General features: G+C 41.3%; 1 protein-coding gene across 2 annotated transcripts in view; it reads left to right on the forward strand.

The window, feature by feature from the left end:
- unc5b (unc-5 netrin receptor B) overlaps nucleotides 1-15274 on the forward strand; it is a 308757-nt gene that overhangs the window by 275562 nt on the left and 17921 nt on the right. For both annotated transcript variants that reach the window (XM_072282602.1, XM_072282603.1), the window contains one exon: nucleotides 14745-14913. In XM_072282602.1, coding sequence (XP_072138703.1) covers nucleotides 14745-14913 — 169 coding nt within the window. The remainder of the gene's footprint in view (nucleotides 1-14744; nucleotides 14914-15274) is intronic.

A 15274-nucleotide genomic window follows, 5' to 3' on the forward strand; every position in this document is an offset into this window, starting at 1 on the left:
AGTCACATCAGAAGCAGAAGTGTTGACCTTCTAATTCAATTTTATTAAAAATGAATTTTGGGCGATTCCTAACTAGAAATTATTTATAATTCATACGGAAGCCTTAAACATTCATATTGAGCCTATCATGTTGCAAAGCCATTGATAACCTTTGTAAAACAATGACTGTTGTGACACAGGAGACTCAGCAGATAATTTGCCTACAGCAAGCTCTCACGTACAGTACAGTAGTATAATGACCTCATAATATGATTTTTGTAATGTTGAATAGGGGACAAATCTGGCTCAGGAGTACGGCAGAGATGGCCTTCACCCCACTTCAAAATTGTGCCATGGAATCTCTTATCGACCTGAGGGAGGAAACAGGGCTTTAATCTCACCTAAAAGACAACAGCTCCAACCAAGCAGACTCCCTCCAACCCAGGTCTTCAGTTACTGGAAGGAGACTTGAATTCCCTTCTTATTGAGAGAAATAATTTTTTTTCCACTGAGCTCCTGTAGTAACAGTTGTGGACTCTCAAACCTTATGGTGTCACAAGCTTGCAAAAATTAGTTTTAATTTTTAAAATTGCCTAATAGAAAGATATGTCAACAAAAAGAATGTCTTCTCAAAGTGATCAGTCAGAATAGATCTTATTATTTCACCAATCATTGCCCATTGACATCAGGGAGTTGGTCTGCTCACTCAGCCCTTGAGGAAAGTCAGTGAATTTGTTGGGTTATTTTATGTTGAATACTCAAACCAGGAAAGAATAAACTGGTATCCAGCATTCATTCATGCACCTTTATACCTTCCTGCATAACTCATACCAAACATGACCTTTAAGAAACATGAGTTAATCTTTTAAACAAGATGAAAGTTGTTTATGCCCCTATGGCCTTTAAAGCTCTACCACTCATTATCAGTTATCGGCTATTCTTTCAATTCATTTCATGTAATCCATCGGATGGTTTTGTGCTGTTGATGCCTTTAGTCCACGCAGTTCTCAGCTTGCTGTAATTTACAAAGATCTTTGCACATTTTTGGTGTGTGTAGTTTTTATGCTAATTACATGTTCTGGGTGTCTGTAATTTTCCATGGGATTTTCATTCTTGAGGGCCTATAATTTACATGACACCGTATGTGCTGGATGCCTGTAATTTACATGAGAGTTAAGTTTTGGATGCCTGTAATTAATATGACAGATACACATGCTGAATGCCAGCGATTAGTGTGTTTTTGCCGTAGTTTACATGATAATTGCCAGCTTTCGTTCACCAAAATGGATCTTTCTTAGGCCGAAATCTAAAGATTATTTCCTGTGGTCCACTTGCTCACTCTGCTTCTTGTAAGAATGCAAATAGTTATGGATTGTTCATTTGTTAAAATTAATGGACAGGAATCATGTGTAACAGGCCTGAATTTTCCAGCTCATGGAACCAGTGGCAGACAGCCTGAGAGGTTTGAAAAATTACCCGAGTACTTCAATCTATTAGCTTAACTATCTAAACTGTCTCAATGTGGGTCAATGAATTTCCCGTATGCCAGGGCAGGAGGCAGCAGCAAGCTTACTGAACACTGTGTTGCTCATGTAATTGTTTAACAGAAAGAGTGAATAGATTTAGGTTGCATGTGGCAATCTGTTGTATAAGCATGTGTACCCTTGTACAAACACCAGGACTTAGAGCCAATTGGTGGTGATTGAAACCATTGATTGCAGTCTGTTAACATCACTGCATACATACAGGGTATTGTGACTGAAATCCCATTCTGATGGTAGAGTCTGGCTGGGTATATTTACTAGGTATAAACAAGTTGTTTGTAGATGTAGGAACTATTGTCTTTAGGTAGTGCTCTTCACAGGGGAGAAAATTCAGAAATCAGAGGTGTAAAGTGACTTTGGAATCCTCTTGTAGGATTCCCTTAAAGCAGGAGTTCCCAACCTGCGATCCATGGACCCCTCGGTTCATAGTAGGGATCCCAGACATCCCACCTCTCCCGGAACTTCCGGGAGTCTCCCGCAGATTAATAGTGGCTCCCTGATGCCCGCAAATTATATACAATATCACGGAAATCAATTTTTTTGAGAGAAAGTATGAGAGCGACCACGAGAGAGAGAGCGAGAGCGCGCGAGCGAGAGAGCGAGAGAGAAAGCAAGCGAGAGCACACAAGCGAGAGAGCGAGAGCGACCACGAGAGAGAAAGCGAGAGAGAGAGAGCGTGCCATGGCAGGTGTTCCAAAAAAAGAAAATATAAAACGTACGTCACCCCAGACTACACTAAAGTGTACCCCTGCCTAATAGGGGTCAAAAATAATGACAGTATTGCTCGCTGCGCTGTTTGCAACAGTGACTTTTCTATTGCCCATGGTGGGTTAGGACTGTAAAAGACATGTTGAGGTGAGTTTAACAGATGTCATTCATTCATTAGCATAGCTAACGTTATTTAAACTAGCTGGCTAGCTGCTAAGGAGCTACTCTGTTGCAGACATCCCACCTCTCCCGGAAGTTCCGGGAGTCTCCCGCAAATTGATGGTGCTACCTCCCTGAAATGAGTTCTTGCAGGGTGCGATGCCTGGGATCCATAGCATAAAAAAGTTTGGGAACCACTTCCTTAAAGGTTAGCTTGCAGGTTGAGTTAGTGGTAGGGAAGGCAAATGAAATATCAACGGTCATTTTGAGAGGTCTAGAATATAAAAGCGATAATATAATACCGAGGCTTTATAAGGCATTGGTCAGCCTGCACTTGGAGTTTTGTGCAACACACACAAAATGCTGGAGGAACTCAGCAGGCCAGGCAGCATCTATGGAAAAAAGTACAGATGGTGTTTCAGGCCAAGACCCTTGGAGCTTTGTGAACAGTTTTGGGGCCCTTATCTAAGAAAAGTTGGGCTGGCTTTGGAGAGATTCCAGAGGAGGTTCACAAGAATGATTATAGGAATGAAAGGGTTAATGTATGAGGAGTGTTTGACAGCCCTGGGCCTGTTGTTGCTGGCACTTAGAAGAATGAGAGGGGGGCTCATTGAAACCTATCAAATATTGAAAAGCCTGGATCGAGTGGAAGTGCAGAGGATGTTTCTTATAGTGCAGGAGTCTAGAATCAGAGGGCACAGCCTCAGAATAGAGGGGTGTCCATTTGGAAGAGAGATGAGGAGGAACTTCATTAGGCAGATGGTGGGGAATCTGTGGAAATCATTGCCACAGACAGCTGTAGTGGGCAGTTCATTGGGTATATTTAAAGCACAGGTTGATAGGTTCTTGATTAGTAAAAGCGTCAAAGTTTATGGGGAAAAGGCACAAGAATGAGGTTGAGATGGATCATAAATCACCCATGATGAAATGGCAGAGCTGACTTGATGGGCTAATTCTGCTCCTATGTTTATGGTCCTTTGATCTAATTGTCTTTAAGTAGTGCTCTTAATGTCCCAAAGGCCTTCATAAGAAACAACAGTGATATATGACATCACTGGTGAGTAAATATCCAATCAGTAATTATTATTCATTTTTTGCAAGTTTTTAGACTGGAATTGTGGGTATCCAAGGTAGACTATTACTGTTCCCTTGTTTGCTCCAGAGAACTTCTTAGAGTCAATTAAGCACAAACAATTAATTTGCTGTATTAATGTTCAGCTCAGCAGATCTTAAACTGCACATTGAGTGACAAGGAGCCTTTTGATAGATGAGCAACACTGATTCTTTCAGGGGCTTCTAGTATGTGCATTCCATCAACCCAAGCCGTACAGGGAATCACCATGGTTCATGAAGTTGCTGTTGTTTTGACAATAGCCAACCAATTTTGTTTAAACTGTGCCTGTTATTTGTTTATCTCTTGTGGATTGCCTGACAGGAAGTTAAGATCGACGATTGAAAATTGTCCTTGATCATTGGCACTAAGCACTGTAGTCAGTCTGTGAAATACGTGGATTATGGCTGGGGAAAAAATGGCTGGAGTCACTTTGCACTTTAGTGCAAGGGTGTTTATTAGGTGCGTCAAAAATCAAACTTCCAGAAATGAGCAAAAATAGCAGAAAGAAAACTGCCAGTATTTTTAAAAAAGTATCTACCAGAAACACAATAATAGCTCCGCATTTATACTTAGTCAGTGTGGACCGCTGGCAGCTCTGATTTCTGTCTCCCACTGAGAGTGAAGAGCAACTTTTATTAGGCACCAGGACATACCATCTTTAACTATCCACAAAGTTAACCTAAGACTACACATGAATTAGAATGTGATACATCCCACAATGTAATTACAATCATATTGCAAAAAAACAGAAGTGTCTACCTTCAATAGAGTTTACAAACAGCATCTACATCTTTACACATCTACATTCCTAAATAATGGAATATTCCGAAGTGTTTGCCAGGAAAAGCAACATAAAGCCAACCCTTTAGGACCCATTATGAGAATATACCGGGGGAAGACACTGAAGCGCGCACACTCAGTGCAACGGCAGCAGAATGACAAGGCAGTATTTGTGTGTGTGTCTGTGTGTAGATGCGCGTGTATAAGGAGTGCATTTACCAAGCATCCTCCGTCACACAGTGCAAGTGAAGTTTGAAACTGCATACCTCCATGCCTTACATATTTAATGCATACCATCGAGGTTTTATTTGCCTCTAGAATGAGCAGCAGTTGACTGGAGTGTGCTGATATTTTCCAAGACATTGACCCTGGCCTTATTCATGCATATACTTTGATATTAATTATAGACGAGCAGTAAAACAACAACAGTTTGTATTTATAAGGTATTCTGCCCTCGCTTAAGAGTTCCCTGTTTCTTTAAGCTACACTGATAGGTAAACTCCAGTCCTAGCCTAGTTGTAGTTTGAAGGCTGTTTTATTATTTACCAACATGTTACAGTGTGCAAGGAGCTGAGTAAAATGACAGTACTTCTTGATGTTCTCACAAAAGGTAGATTCAAATTCTGATCAAAGCTCCCTCAATTTCCAACGAAGTGTTTCTAACTGATTGCAGCTAAATGAAATATACAAACAATATAAAATGGCTGACCTGATGGCAAAAGCTAATTGTTTAACAACACGATAATGAGTAATCAACAACAGCTGTGAACTTACAAGTAAGCGGTGAGATCTAGTAATTAGAAATAAAATAACAGTCCACACCAGGTAGGACATAACATACAGCAAAATGGTTTGCAGGAGCATTTGTAAACAAAATTTGATGCTGGGAAGATATTTGTTCAGATGGCCAGAAGTTTGGTTATAGAGAGAGGTTGGAAGGAGTGTAGTGAAGGTGGAAAAAGAACTAAAGTGTGTTGTGGAAGCAGTTTCGGGGAGGGAAGAAATTGGCGCTGCTTTGAGTCGACAACCGCATCAGGTTTTTGACCCGAAACGTTGATAATTCCTTGCCCCCTACAGATGCTGCACGGCCGGTTAAGTTCCTCCAGCAGATTGCTTATTGCTCCAGATTCCAGCATTTGCGGACCCTTGTTTTCAATATAGAGTATTTGTATATATAAAAAAAACACTCTTATCAGCCTTCTTCTCTGTTCTTGGGTACTGTGATGAATGCTACAACTGGCATAGATTCTAGAATTTAAGGAATCCCAGTGGGAAGTTGCTGCAAGTTTCTCTGTTTTGTCTCAGCAACCTGGGGACATTACGATGCAGCAAATCAACGAGGGAGCTGTACTTGGCAGCTGAATCCTGAGCCTCCAGAACTGCCTGTGTGGAGTTTACCCTGATTATCCGGTTTCCCACCGCATCCAAAGGATACACTGCTAGGTTAATTGGTCATTGTAAATTGCCCTTAATATAGATGGATGAGGAAGAACTGGGTAAAGCTGATGAGAGGGAAGAGATCACGGGAAAGTAAGTGGGGGTTGGGATCACTGAACGTGTTGTGAGAGCTGGCGTATATTCTTCTATTGTTTTGTAATGAAGTGTGACATTAGAAAATAGAAATGGATTCTATAGTTCCTCCAGGGACCACAAATGGACTTGCACAAACTCAAAAATTAAACAAGAACCAGTTTGTGGTCTTCGATTGGTTTGGCCCACGTTGTTTTTGTTGCAAACAATCAGACCAAACCTTGTTTCTCTGGTTAACTCCAGGTTTCTGGCTTCTTCTCTGCCTCTGATTTTATTGTTTTCAAACAAATTGGAATAAATTTGCATAGCCTCTAATTTCTTGCTGATATAATTTTTTCACTCCCTGGGTCTAGAAAGCTCAAGTGCCCTCCGCACAACAGTGATGGAGAATTATAAACAGGTGCAGCGTAGAAACAGGCCCTTCCGCCCACAGAGTCTGTGCTGACCATCAACCACCTGGTTACACTGATCCTACATTAGTCCCGTATTCTAGTCAACCGCCCCCAACCCCAGAATCAAACCCTGACTTACACAATTCACAGCAGCCAACTAATCAAGCAAACAACACGTCTCTGCATGGTGGGAGGGAACAGGAGAATTCAGAGGAAAAGGCTTGGGCTTTTCTCTTTGGAGAATGGAGCATTAGAGGCGAAATGATAGAGGTCTGAAAGATTATGAGAGACATAGGGTGAACAGCAGCTCCTCTTTTCCCGGGGGAAGTGGGGTAAAGGCTAATACCAGAGGACATCTGTTTAAGATGATTAGAGGAAAGTTTAGGGGACACGTCAGAGGTAGGTTTTTTTACACTGAGACTGATGTGTGCCTGGAACGAATTGCCAGAGATGGTGGTAGATGTGGGTACAATAGGGGCATTTAGAAGTCTCTTAGATAGGCACGTCCCTGTAAGAAAAATGGAGACATGGAGTCATCGTAAAGTACAGCACAGAAGCAGGCTCTTTGGCCCATGTAGCCTGTGCCTAACCATTTCAAAATGGAGGGTTATGGACTGTGTAAAGGGAAGGGTTAGATTGATGGTGGATTATGTTTCTATAGACTGGCACAACACTGTGGGCCATGGGGCCCATGATGTGTTTTACTGTTCTATTTTCTATGTGAAAACCTACAGGGGTACAGGGAGAACATGCAAACTCCACACAAACAGCCGCTAAGGTGGGTATTGAACCTGGGTCTCTGGTGCTGCGAGGAAGTGGCTCCACTGTGCCACTCTCGTGAATGATTTCTTCAAATAAACCTTGACGCTCAGCAATTTTCATACCTGATTTGATTGCACCTTGCCGTGGAAAATGGCACGGTGCCTGGAGTTGTTTTAACTTGTCTTCAACAATAGTTCAACAGGCAGCCTCCGCCCAGCTAAATGCAGGGTTGTGAGAGCGATCTGGTAGAAAGACATTCAAGAGGAATTATTCTAAATTCCTGTCTGGCAGAAATAGGACAGCGAATGTATTAATGCCTGCGACTAATCCCCAGGCTGTCGTCAGCCACTCCTCACCAAGAGTACGAGCATATTGTGACTAAACTTCCTTCATGTTAATGCAGAGCCCCCTGCATCAGAATTGTATTAGTACATCTCTTCCTCGAGTTTTGGCAGCACTGCTATTTAAGGAATGTGGTTTCATAAAAGTAACCTTTCATTTGAAACTAGAATGAATGAGAACCTTTTTATTTCACTGGAGAGGAGCTTGATCTGTGGCCAGGTAGCAAGCATAACTTCTCTCAGACCTCCCTGGTCATCATACAGCAAGACTCGTGATAGTGTCTTTTATATCCATGCGCTGAAAATCAGTAGGTTTTCTACAAGAGCAGTCGCTGCTGTGATGTAGGAAATGCAGCAGCTGGTTAGCGAAAGATAAGCTCCTACAGAATGTACCGTGATCACCAGATGACCCAGCCCATTACCTTCAGTTAGCCTCTCCCTGTGCCCTCTATACCAGCCCCGTGAGCACATACTACCCTTTGCAGCCTCCTGGCTCCAGATACTCTGGTGATACTGTGGCAGCAGTTCCACTCATAATGCATCCATGAGCAGCAGCAAGGTTAAAGCCTGACAAAGGCTCTGTCCATGTGTTTCTGTATTCTGCCTGCTTTCATGCTGATCAGAGACATTCAGGAAATGAAATTACTTGAAACAACTGAAGTATTGATAAGTGAGAAAAAGATCCGCTTAAAGCTAGCTTAAACATTTAATTTAAGTAAAAACTAATATTAATCTGCGTTTAAGATAAGCACTCACTTCTGGTTTAAAATAAACGTTCATAAAACTCAACAGGTCAGGCAGCACCTGTGGAGAGAGTTAAATAGTTAATATTTTCAATTGATCATCTTTCATCATTGAATTCTAACTGAAAGGTCAAAGATCTAAAATGTTAACTCTGTTACTCCCACCACAGATGCTTTCTGCCCTTCTGAATATCCCCAGCATTTTCTGACTTTATTTCAAGTTTCCGGCATCTGCAATGTTCTTTTGCTTGTTTATATCTTAGATGAACAACCCCATTAAGAGAATTGGACTGCAGTAGATTTAGCAGCTCTGGCAGAGGGGGAAGCTGAGGAGTCAGATACAATGTGCATCTAGCCCTTCTGCTCAGTGTGGTTAGACATAGTGATCAGAGAAAACCCCTGGAATTCACTGCGGAATGTACTGCTGCATGCACTGATGGTTGGCAGCAGTTCTCTGCGGTACCACCAGGGGGAACTGTGATGAAGTCCACTGATCAGTTTATCTGTATGTATGGTGTTGACTGTGGGATATGTATGGTCTCAGCCACTTTGAAAACCTCATTTGGCTTCAAGATAGTCCAACAGAAGCATTTACATCCAAGCCCAATGAGCCTTGGTTGTACCTCCAAAACCCAACTCCTCTGACATTGCAGCACCCCCTCAGCACTCACATGTTAAGACTGGCTTCTGCCACAAGCTGGACCTCATTCAATAGAGGAGCAGGAAAATATCATTTAAAAAATTCCTAAAGGAGGAGGAATATGTAGGGAATTGGAGGAGTTTATTCAGCAGGGTTAACCTTAGGAGAATGTATAACTCTTTATAGACAGCAATGTATTTGAACCTGGATCGCTGGCAGTGTAATATGATTACACTAACTGCTACGCAATGTGGCAGCCCCCATGATACACACACTCAGTGACCATTTTATTAGATACCTCCTGTACCTAATAAAGTGGCCGTTGAGTGTATGTTTGTGGTTTTCTGCTGCTGTAGCCCATCCTCTTCAAGGTTCAACATGTTGTGCATTCAGAGATGTTCTTCTGCACACCACTCTTGTAACTCGTGGCTATTTGAGTTACTGTCACGTTCCTGTCAGCTTGAACAAGTCTGTAAATTCTTTACAAATCTCTTTCTCATTCATACCATTCTCTTTTGATCTCTCTCATTAACAAGATGTTTTCTCCCATAGAACTACCGCACAATGGATGTTTTTGTTTTGTTTTTTGCACCATTCTCTGTAAACTCTAGAGACTGTCGTGCATAAAAATCACAGGAGGTCAGTAATTTCTGAGATACTCAAACCACCCCATCTGGCACCAACAGTCAAAAGTCACCTCTAAGTGTATATACTTAAAAAGATCCATGGATGATGATTGTATATGAACTGAAATACCCCAAATCTTTGTTCCATGACCTTTCTGGGCAAACTTTCTGTCTGTTCATCTGTTTTTGATCTCTGTTTTCAGTATGGAAACAGGCCCTTCGGTTCAACTTGTCATGCCAAAGTCATAATAATAGAAGGAATCTGATGATATCCAATGTGTGAAATATTTTTTGGGACTGTATCCACCAGGCAGGATTAAGAGTCCCATCCTCCTTTGGCATTAAACATCCATTTATATTAACCCTACACTAATCCCACCTTATTCTCCCTACATCAGCTCCAGTATCCGCCACACTTGATACAATTTATAGAGGCCAATTAACCTACCAGTCTGCACATAATTGGATGTGGGAGCAAACTAGAGACCTGGGTTGCAGACAGAACATGCAGACTTCTACACCAGAGTTCAGGATTATCGCTGTCACTGGAGCCGTAAATTGACAGCTCCATAGCTGTACCACTCTCCAAGCCCGTGAACCGGGTGCCCAGTTTACTCCTGAGTTGGGCAGCACGGTAGTGTAGTGGTTAGCATGACACTTTACAGAACCATCGATAAGGGTCCAATTCCCATTACTGTCTGTAAGGCCTTTGTACGTTCTTTCCATGACTGTGTGGGTTACCTCTTTCCGATTTTCTCCCACGTTCCAAAGATGGAAGAGTTAGAAGATTGTGGACATGCTATGTTGGCTCTGGAAGCATGGCAACACTTGCAGCCTCCAAACATCCTCGAACAATGTTGGTCACTGATGTAAATGATGCATGTTTTGATGTACATGTGACAATTGAAATTAATCTAATCCATGTTCTGCATTGTAAACCATGAACTATAAATGAGTCCTTTTAGGTTCAAAATCCAGTTGTCTTTCAAGAGTTCTTATCGAATTTAACAATCTTACTTGGTAAATTCCAGATTGCAACATCCATACAGATATACAGCATAAGAACAGTTATTTCAGCCCAGTTTACACATGCTGACCATGATGTGTGTGTGTGTGTGTGTGTGTGTGTGTGTGTGTGTGTGTGTGTGTGTGTGTGTGTGATACAGTTGCACCATACATGCCCGATATCAGGGTGAACTGCAAATGCTTCAAGCAAAGTCGAGGTATCAATAAGTTTCATTTGCATAGAGACATCAGGAAGCTGTTTTGTCCAAAGACTTACTGAGCTGGCTATTTTTGGGAAGGTCATTGCTGCCCCCTTCTGATGATATCTGTTACTAACATTGTTCTCAATTTTTGGTTCAGAGTTTTGGCTGGGTGGGGTGGGAGTGTTCAAATGAGAGGAAATTAGGAAGTTTAAGAGAAAAAACTGCAATAAAACAGTTTATATAATGACCATCAGAGTGCGGTGTGATGGAAGCAGAATTTATAATGGTATTAGTCAATTGAAGTGTAGAGTTAAAATAAGGAAAAATGATAGAATCCAAAAAAAACCTTTTTTTCTCAATGAGTAAGTAGCAAAAATAGATATAATCCAATAATCACCACAGAGACTTGGTTACAAGGTAACCAAAGATGGGAATTGAATATCTCAGAGTAATTGATGTTTGGAAAATGGTGGAAGAGGAGTGAAAACTCTCTTAATAAAGGATGACATTAGGACAGTGGTGAGAAAGCAGTTGGCTATGAACTATGAAGATTAAGGTTTAGAATTGGTTTGGATGGACTGAAAACATTGCTGGGAGCAGTATATAAACCACCCAAACAGTGGATGTACTGTTTTCCAGGTGATGAATCAAGAAATAATGGGGGTTTGTAATAACGGTAAGGCATTAAACATGGATGACTTTAATCTTTATGTAGAATTTCCATTGGCAACTGTGTTTTGGGGATAAGCTCATCGAATATATTTGAAGTGTTGGTTCCAGCATAATGCATCCGCCCAAATAGAGAGCCGACTATTTTATGTCTAATCATGTGTCATTAGAACTAATTGATGATTTCCTAATAGAAAATACTGTGGGGAAGAGTGATCCTAATGTGATAGACTTTTTGCAATCAGTTAAGTGGCAAGCAGGTGCAAATTTAAATAAATGTAGTTACATAGGTGTGAAGGACAAATTGGCTATGGATATTTGGGAAATTAGATTAAAAGGTATGAATGCAAAAAAGGCGTGTTACGTTCTATTGAAAAATGGGGTAAGTGTTCCATATGTGATAAATAAGCATATAGAGAATGGTAGAGTAAAAGATCTCTAAAGAACGTTTGTGGACCAAGCATTGACAGAAACTAGCAATAAATGAGAAAGTACTGATGGTTAGGGAAAAAGAAACAGAACATGAGTTTAAACTGACATGATGCATAACCAAGCTGAAAGATCTTCTACCAAGATGTGGTAAGGAAAAAAAAATAGAAAGTCCAGCAAAACTACCATAGAAGCTGAGGCAGGGAAATTAATCACGAGGAATAAGCCAATATTTTCAGTATTCACTGTAAAGGACAATGGAAACATACCAGACATAGCTATAGAGTAATTGGGAATAAGGGTATGGCACAGACATTAAGCAAATATTTTCAGTATTCACTGTAAAGGGGAATGGAAACATACCAGATGTACGGTAATTGGGAATAAGGGAGACTAATGTACACAATTAGTATAACAAGAGAAAAAGCAAACCTGGGTGGATTGGAAAAAAGTATCATGCCATTTTCAAGAAAATGCAACAAAGAAATAAAAAAGGAACTATGGATCAGTTACTTCAGCATTGGTAATTGAGAAAATGCTAAAATCCAACATTGCATAGAAACATAGAAAACCTACAGCACAATGCAGGCCCTTCGGTCCACAAAGCTGTGCCAAACATGTCCTTACCATAGAAATTACCGAGGGTTACCCATAGTCCTCTATTTTTCTGACCTCCATGTACCTCACCAGGAGTCTCTTAAAAGTCCCTATCGTATCTGCCTCCACCACCATCACTGGCAGCCTTTTTTACACACGAAATGCTGGAGGAACACCTCAGGTCAGACAGCATTTATGGAAATGATTGACCATTCAACATTTCAGACTAACACCCTTCTTCAGGACTGGAAGGTAAAGGGGAAGATGCATTTATTCATTTCCATAGATGCTGCCTGACCTGCTGAGTTCCTCCAGCATTTTGTGTGTGTTGCTTTGGATTTCCAGCATCTACAGAATTTCACATATTTTAAAATTTTTTAAATCGTTCATCAAGGAATCATTAGTTAATTTGTTGAAGCAGAGCCAAGAGATGCAGTATATTTGGATTTCCAAATAGTCTACAGTAAGGTGGTATAAAAATAGATATTGCATAAAATAAAGTTTACTGGATTGAGAAATATATATCAATGTGGTCAGAAGAGTGGTTTTTAGTGATTTGCAATTTGGAACCAGTGGAAGTATGAGGGATTGGTACTGGGATCCAACCGTGTTTACACCTGATACCCTCGCCTATTCATAGCACCAAAAGATTGGGGAAAGTAATTTCTGAGGTGGACAGAGTCTGCAAGTTATACAGGCCATTAACTGAATAGACAGGCAGAATATAACTGGAGAAGTGAGAGTTAACCACTCTGAAAGGCATATTTATAAAGGAGAAACTGATTTAAATGGTGTAAGACTATTATATAGTGAAGTACAAAGATCATTGTCATTGTTAGACATGAGAAGGCAGTGATCTAAAGGCAGTATTTGACTTATGTTTTGGATCAAGGTAAACCTGGAAGCATTGGAAATAATCTTAAGAAGTTGGAGCAATGTCTCACACAAAGGAAGATGGTTGTAGACATTGGACACTGGTCCTCCAGTGCCAGAATATAAGTGCAGTTCCTGAGAGCTGTGACCTGGGCCTATCTCTCTTCAGTTACTTCATTATTGATCTTTCTTCCATCATAAGATCAGAAGTGGAGTGTTTGCAGATGAGAACAGTGTTCAATTCCATTTACAACTCTTCAGCATGGAGCAAAACAAAGACAACATTCAGCCATGGGGTGGCTTTACTACCAACGAGTTCCCCGCTATTAATATCACCGCTGACCAGAAACTCAAATGGACTACAACAACAGGTCATGGGCCTGGTACCTGTGACGATTGACTCACTTCCTGGTACTCGAAAACCTTTCCATCACCTGCAAGGGGCAAGGCACAAGTCAACATGGTGATGGAACATTCTCCACTTGACTGGATAAATGCAGTTCCAACAATGTTCAAGATGTTTAGCATCACCAGGAACTAAGCAATAGCATTTCATTCACCACCCTAAATGTTTACTCCCTCCACCACCTCACACAGTGGCTGCAGTGTGTATCATCAAAATGCGCTGCAATAGTTGACTTGGCAACACCCCTCCCCCCAAACCTCGGCCACTTGGACAAGGGTAACAAGTCATGGGAACACCACCACTGGCTGGCTCCCTTCCAAGTCTTAAGATGGAACTATATTGCCAGTCCTTTGTCTTTACTGGGTCTAAATCTTCCTCATCTCCTGTACAACAACATTGTGGCAGCTCCCTCTCAGGAGGACTGTGGGCATTTGAGGAGTGAGCTTACTAGACCGAGAGCAATTGGGAATTGGCAATATATACTAGGTTCATCAGAATATCCAGTCCCATAAATGCATTTTAAAAAGTTGACATGTAGGTGCAACATATAGTAAAGAAGTCAAATGCAGTCATGATACAGGACTTTGACTCAAAATATCGACAGTTTCTTTCCCTCCACCAGATGCTGCTCAATCCGTTGAGTTTCTTCAACAGATTGTTCAAGGTTCAAAATAAGTTTAGTATCAGAGTATGTATATATTATCATATATTACTCAAGATTCATTTTCTTGCAGGCATTATAGAGAGAAAATAAATACCATAGAATTTACAAAATACTATACATAAGCAGGCAAAGACTGACAAACAACCAATGTGCAAAGAAAACAAACTCTGTTAACTGAAGTTTGGAGTTTGTTGCTCCAGATTCCAGCATCTGCAGTTTCTTATGTTTTTTTTTAATGATTATCTCTATTCTTTTCACAGATGCTGTCTGACCATGAAGCATTTTCTGTTTTTATTCCAGATTTCCAGCATCTGCTGTTTTTTTTAAATATATATTTTCACCAGTCCCTCTACAATGCGTGGGAGCACTAGCCTGGGACTTGATACTCATGTTTCCAGATTGGCCCTTGAACCCACAGTGTCTGAGTTAGAGGCAAGAATACCAGCCTCTACGCAAAACTCGGGCACCTGTCTTCGACACGTCAGGGTGAAGTTGGTTAAAATATTTAATCTGGGGTTGGATGTATATGGCTGTAGTGTCAGTTGACTAATGGGCAGTCTCTTGCTCTTCTTCTCAAAAGACCCCCATCCGAAGGCTCACAGACAGTCCTGAGTCCTATGGTGACTTGTGGTCCAACTGGGATGCTATTGTGCCGTCCTGTTGTTCTCAGCATTACCCACTGCGCAGACGTCTCCGGACCAGACTGGACCATTAAACTCAAGACGCAAACTCATCAAGCTGTCTGGGAGGTAAGGAGATGAGAAAGAGAGAGTGCCTTGCATTGTCTATAGCAGGGGTCCCCAACTTTTTTTGCACTGCGAACCAGCTTAATATTGACAATATTCTTGCGGACCGGCCAACCGGTGGGGAGGGGGGTAGGGTTGCCAACGAACAAGTGTAGCAGTCAAATACGTTGTTTACCCAAAAGACTACAATGACCATGAAGCCTTGCGCGGGCACCAATGCGCATGCGCGTCATGACCTGCCGATTCCTCCCCCCCAGCAAATCCTTTTTGGCTATTCTGTTCGTGGGGGTGGGTGTTAATCACTACCGGAATATAGGTGATAAGTGGGTAATACACTCAATTTTGTTTCTAAAAGGGTTTACCT

Source organism: Mobula birostris, chromosome 18 (genome assembly GCF_030028105.1).
Source record: "Mobula birostris isolate sMobBir1 chromosome 18, sMobBir1.hap1, whole genome shotgun sequence".
Taxonomy (NCBI): domain Eukaryota; kingdom Metazoa; phylum Chordata; class Chondrichthyes; order Myliobatiformes; family Myliobatidae; genus Mobula; species Mobula birostris.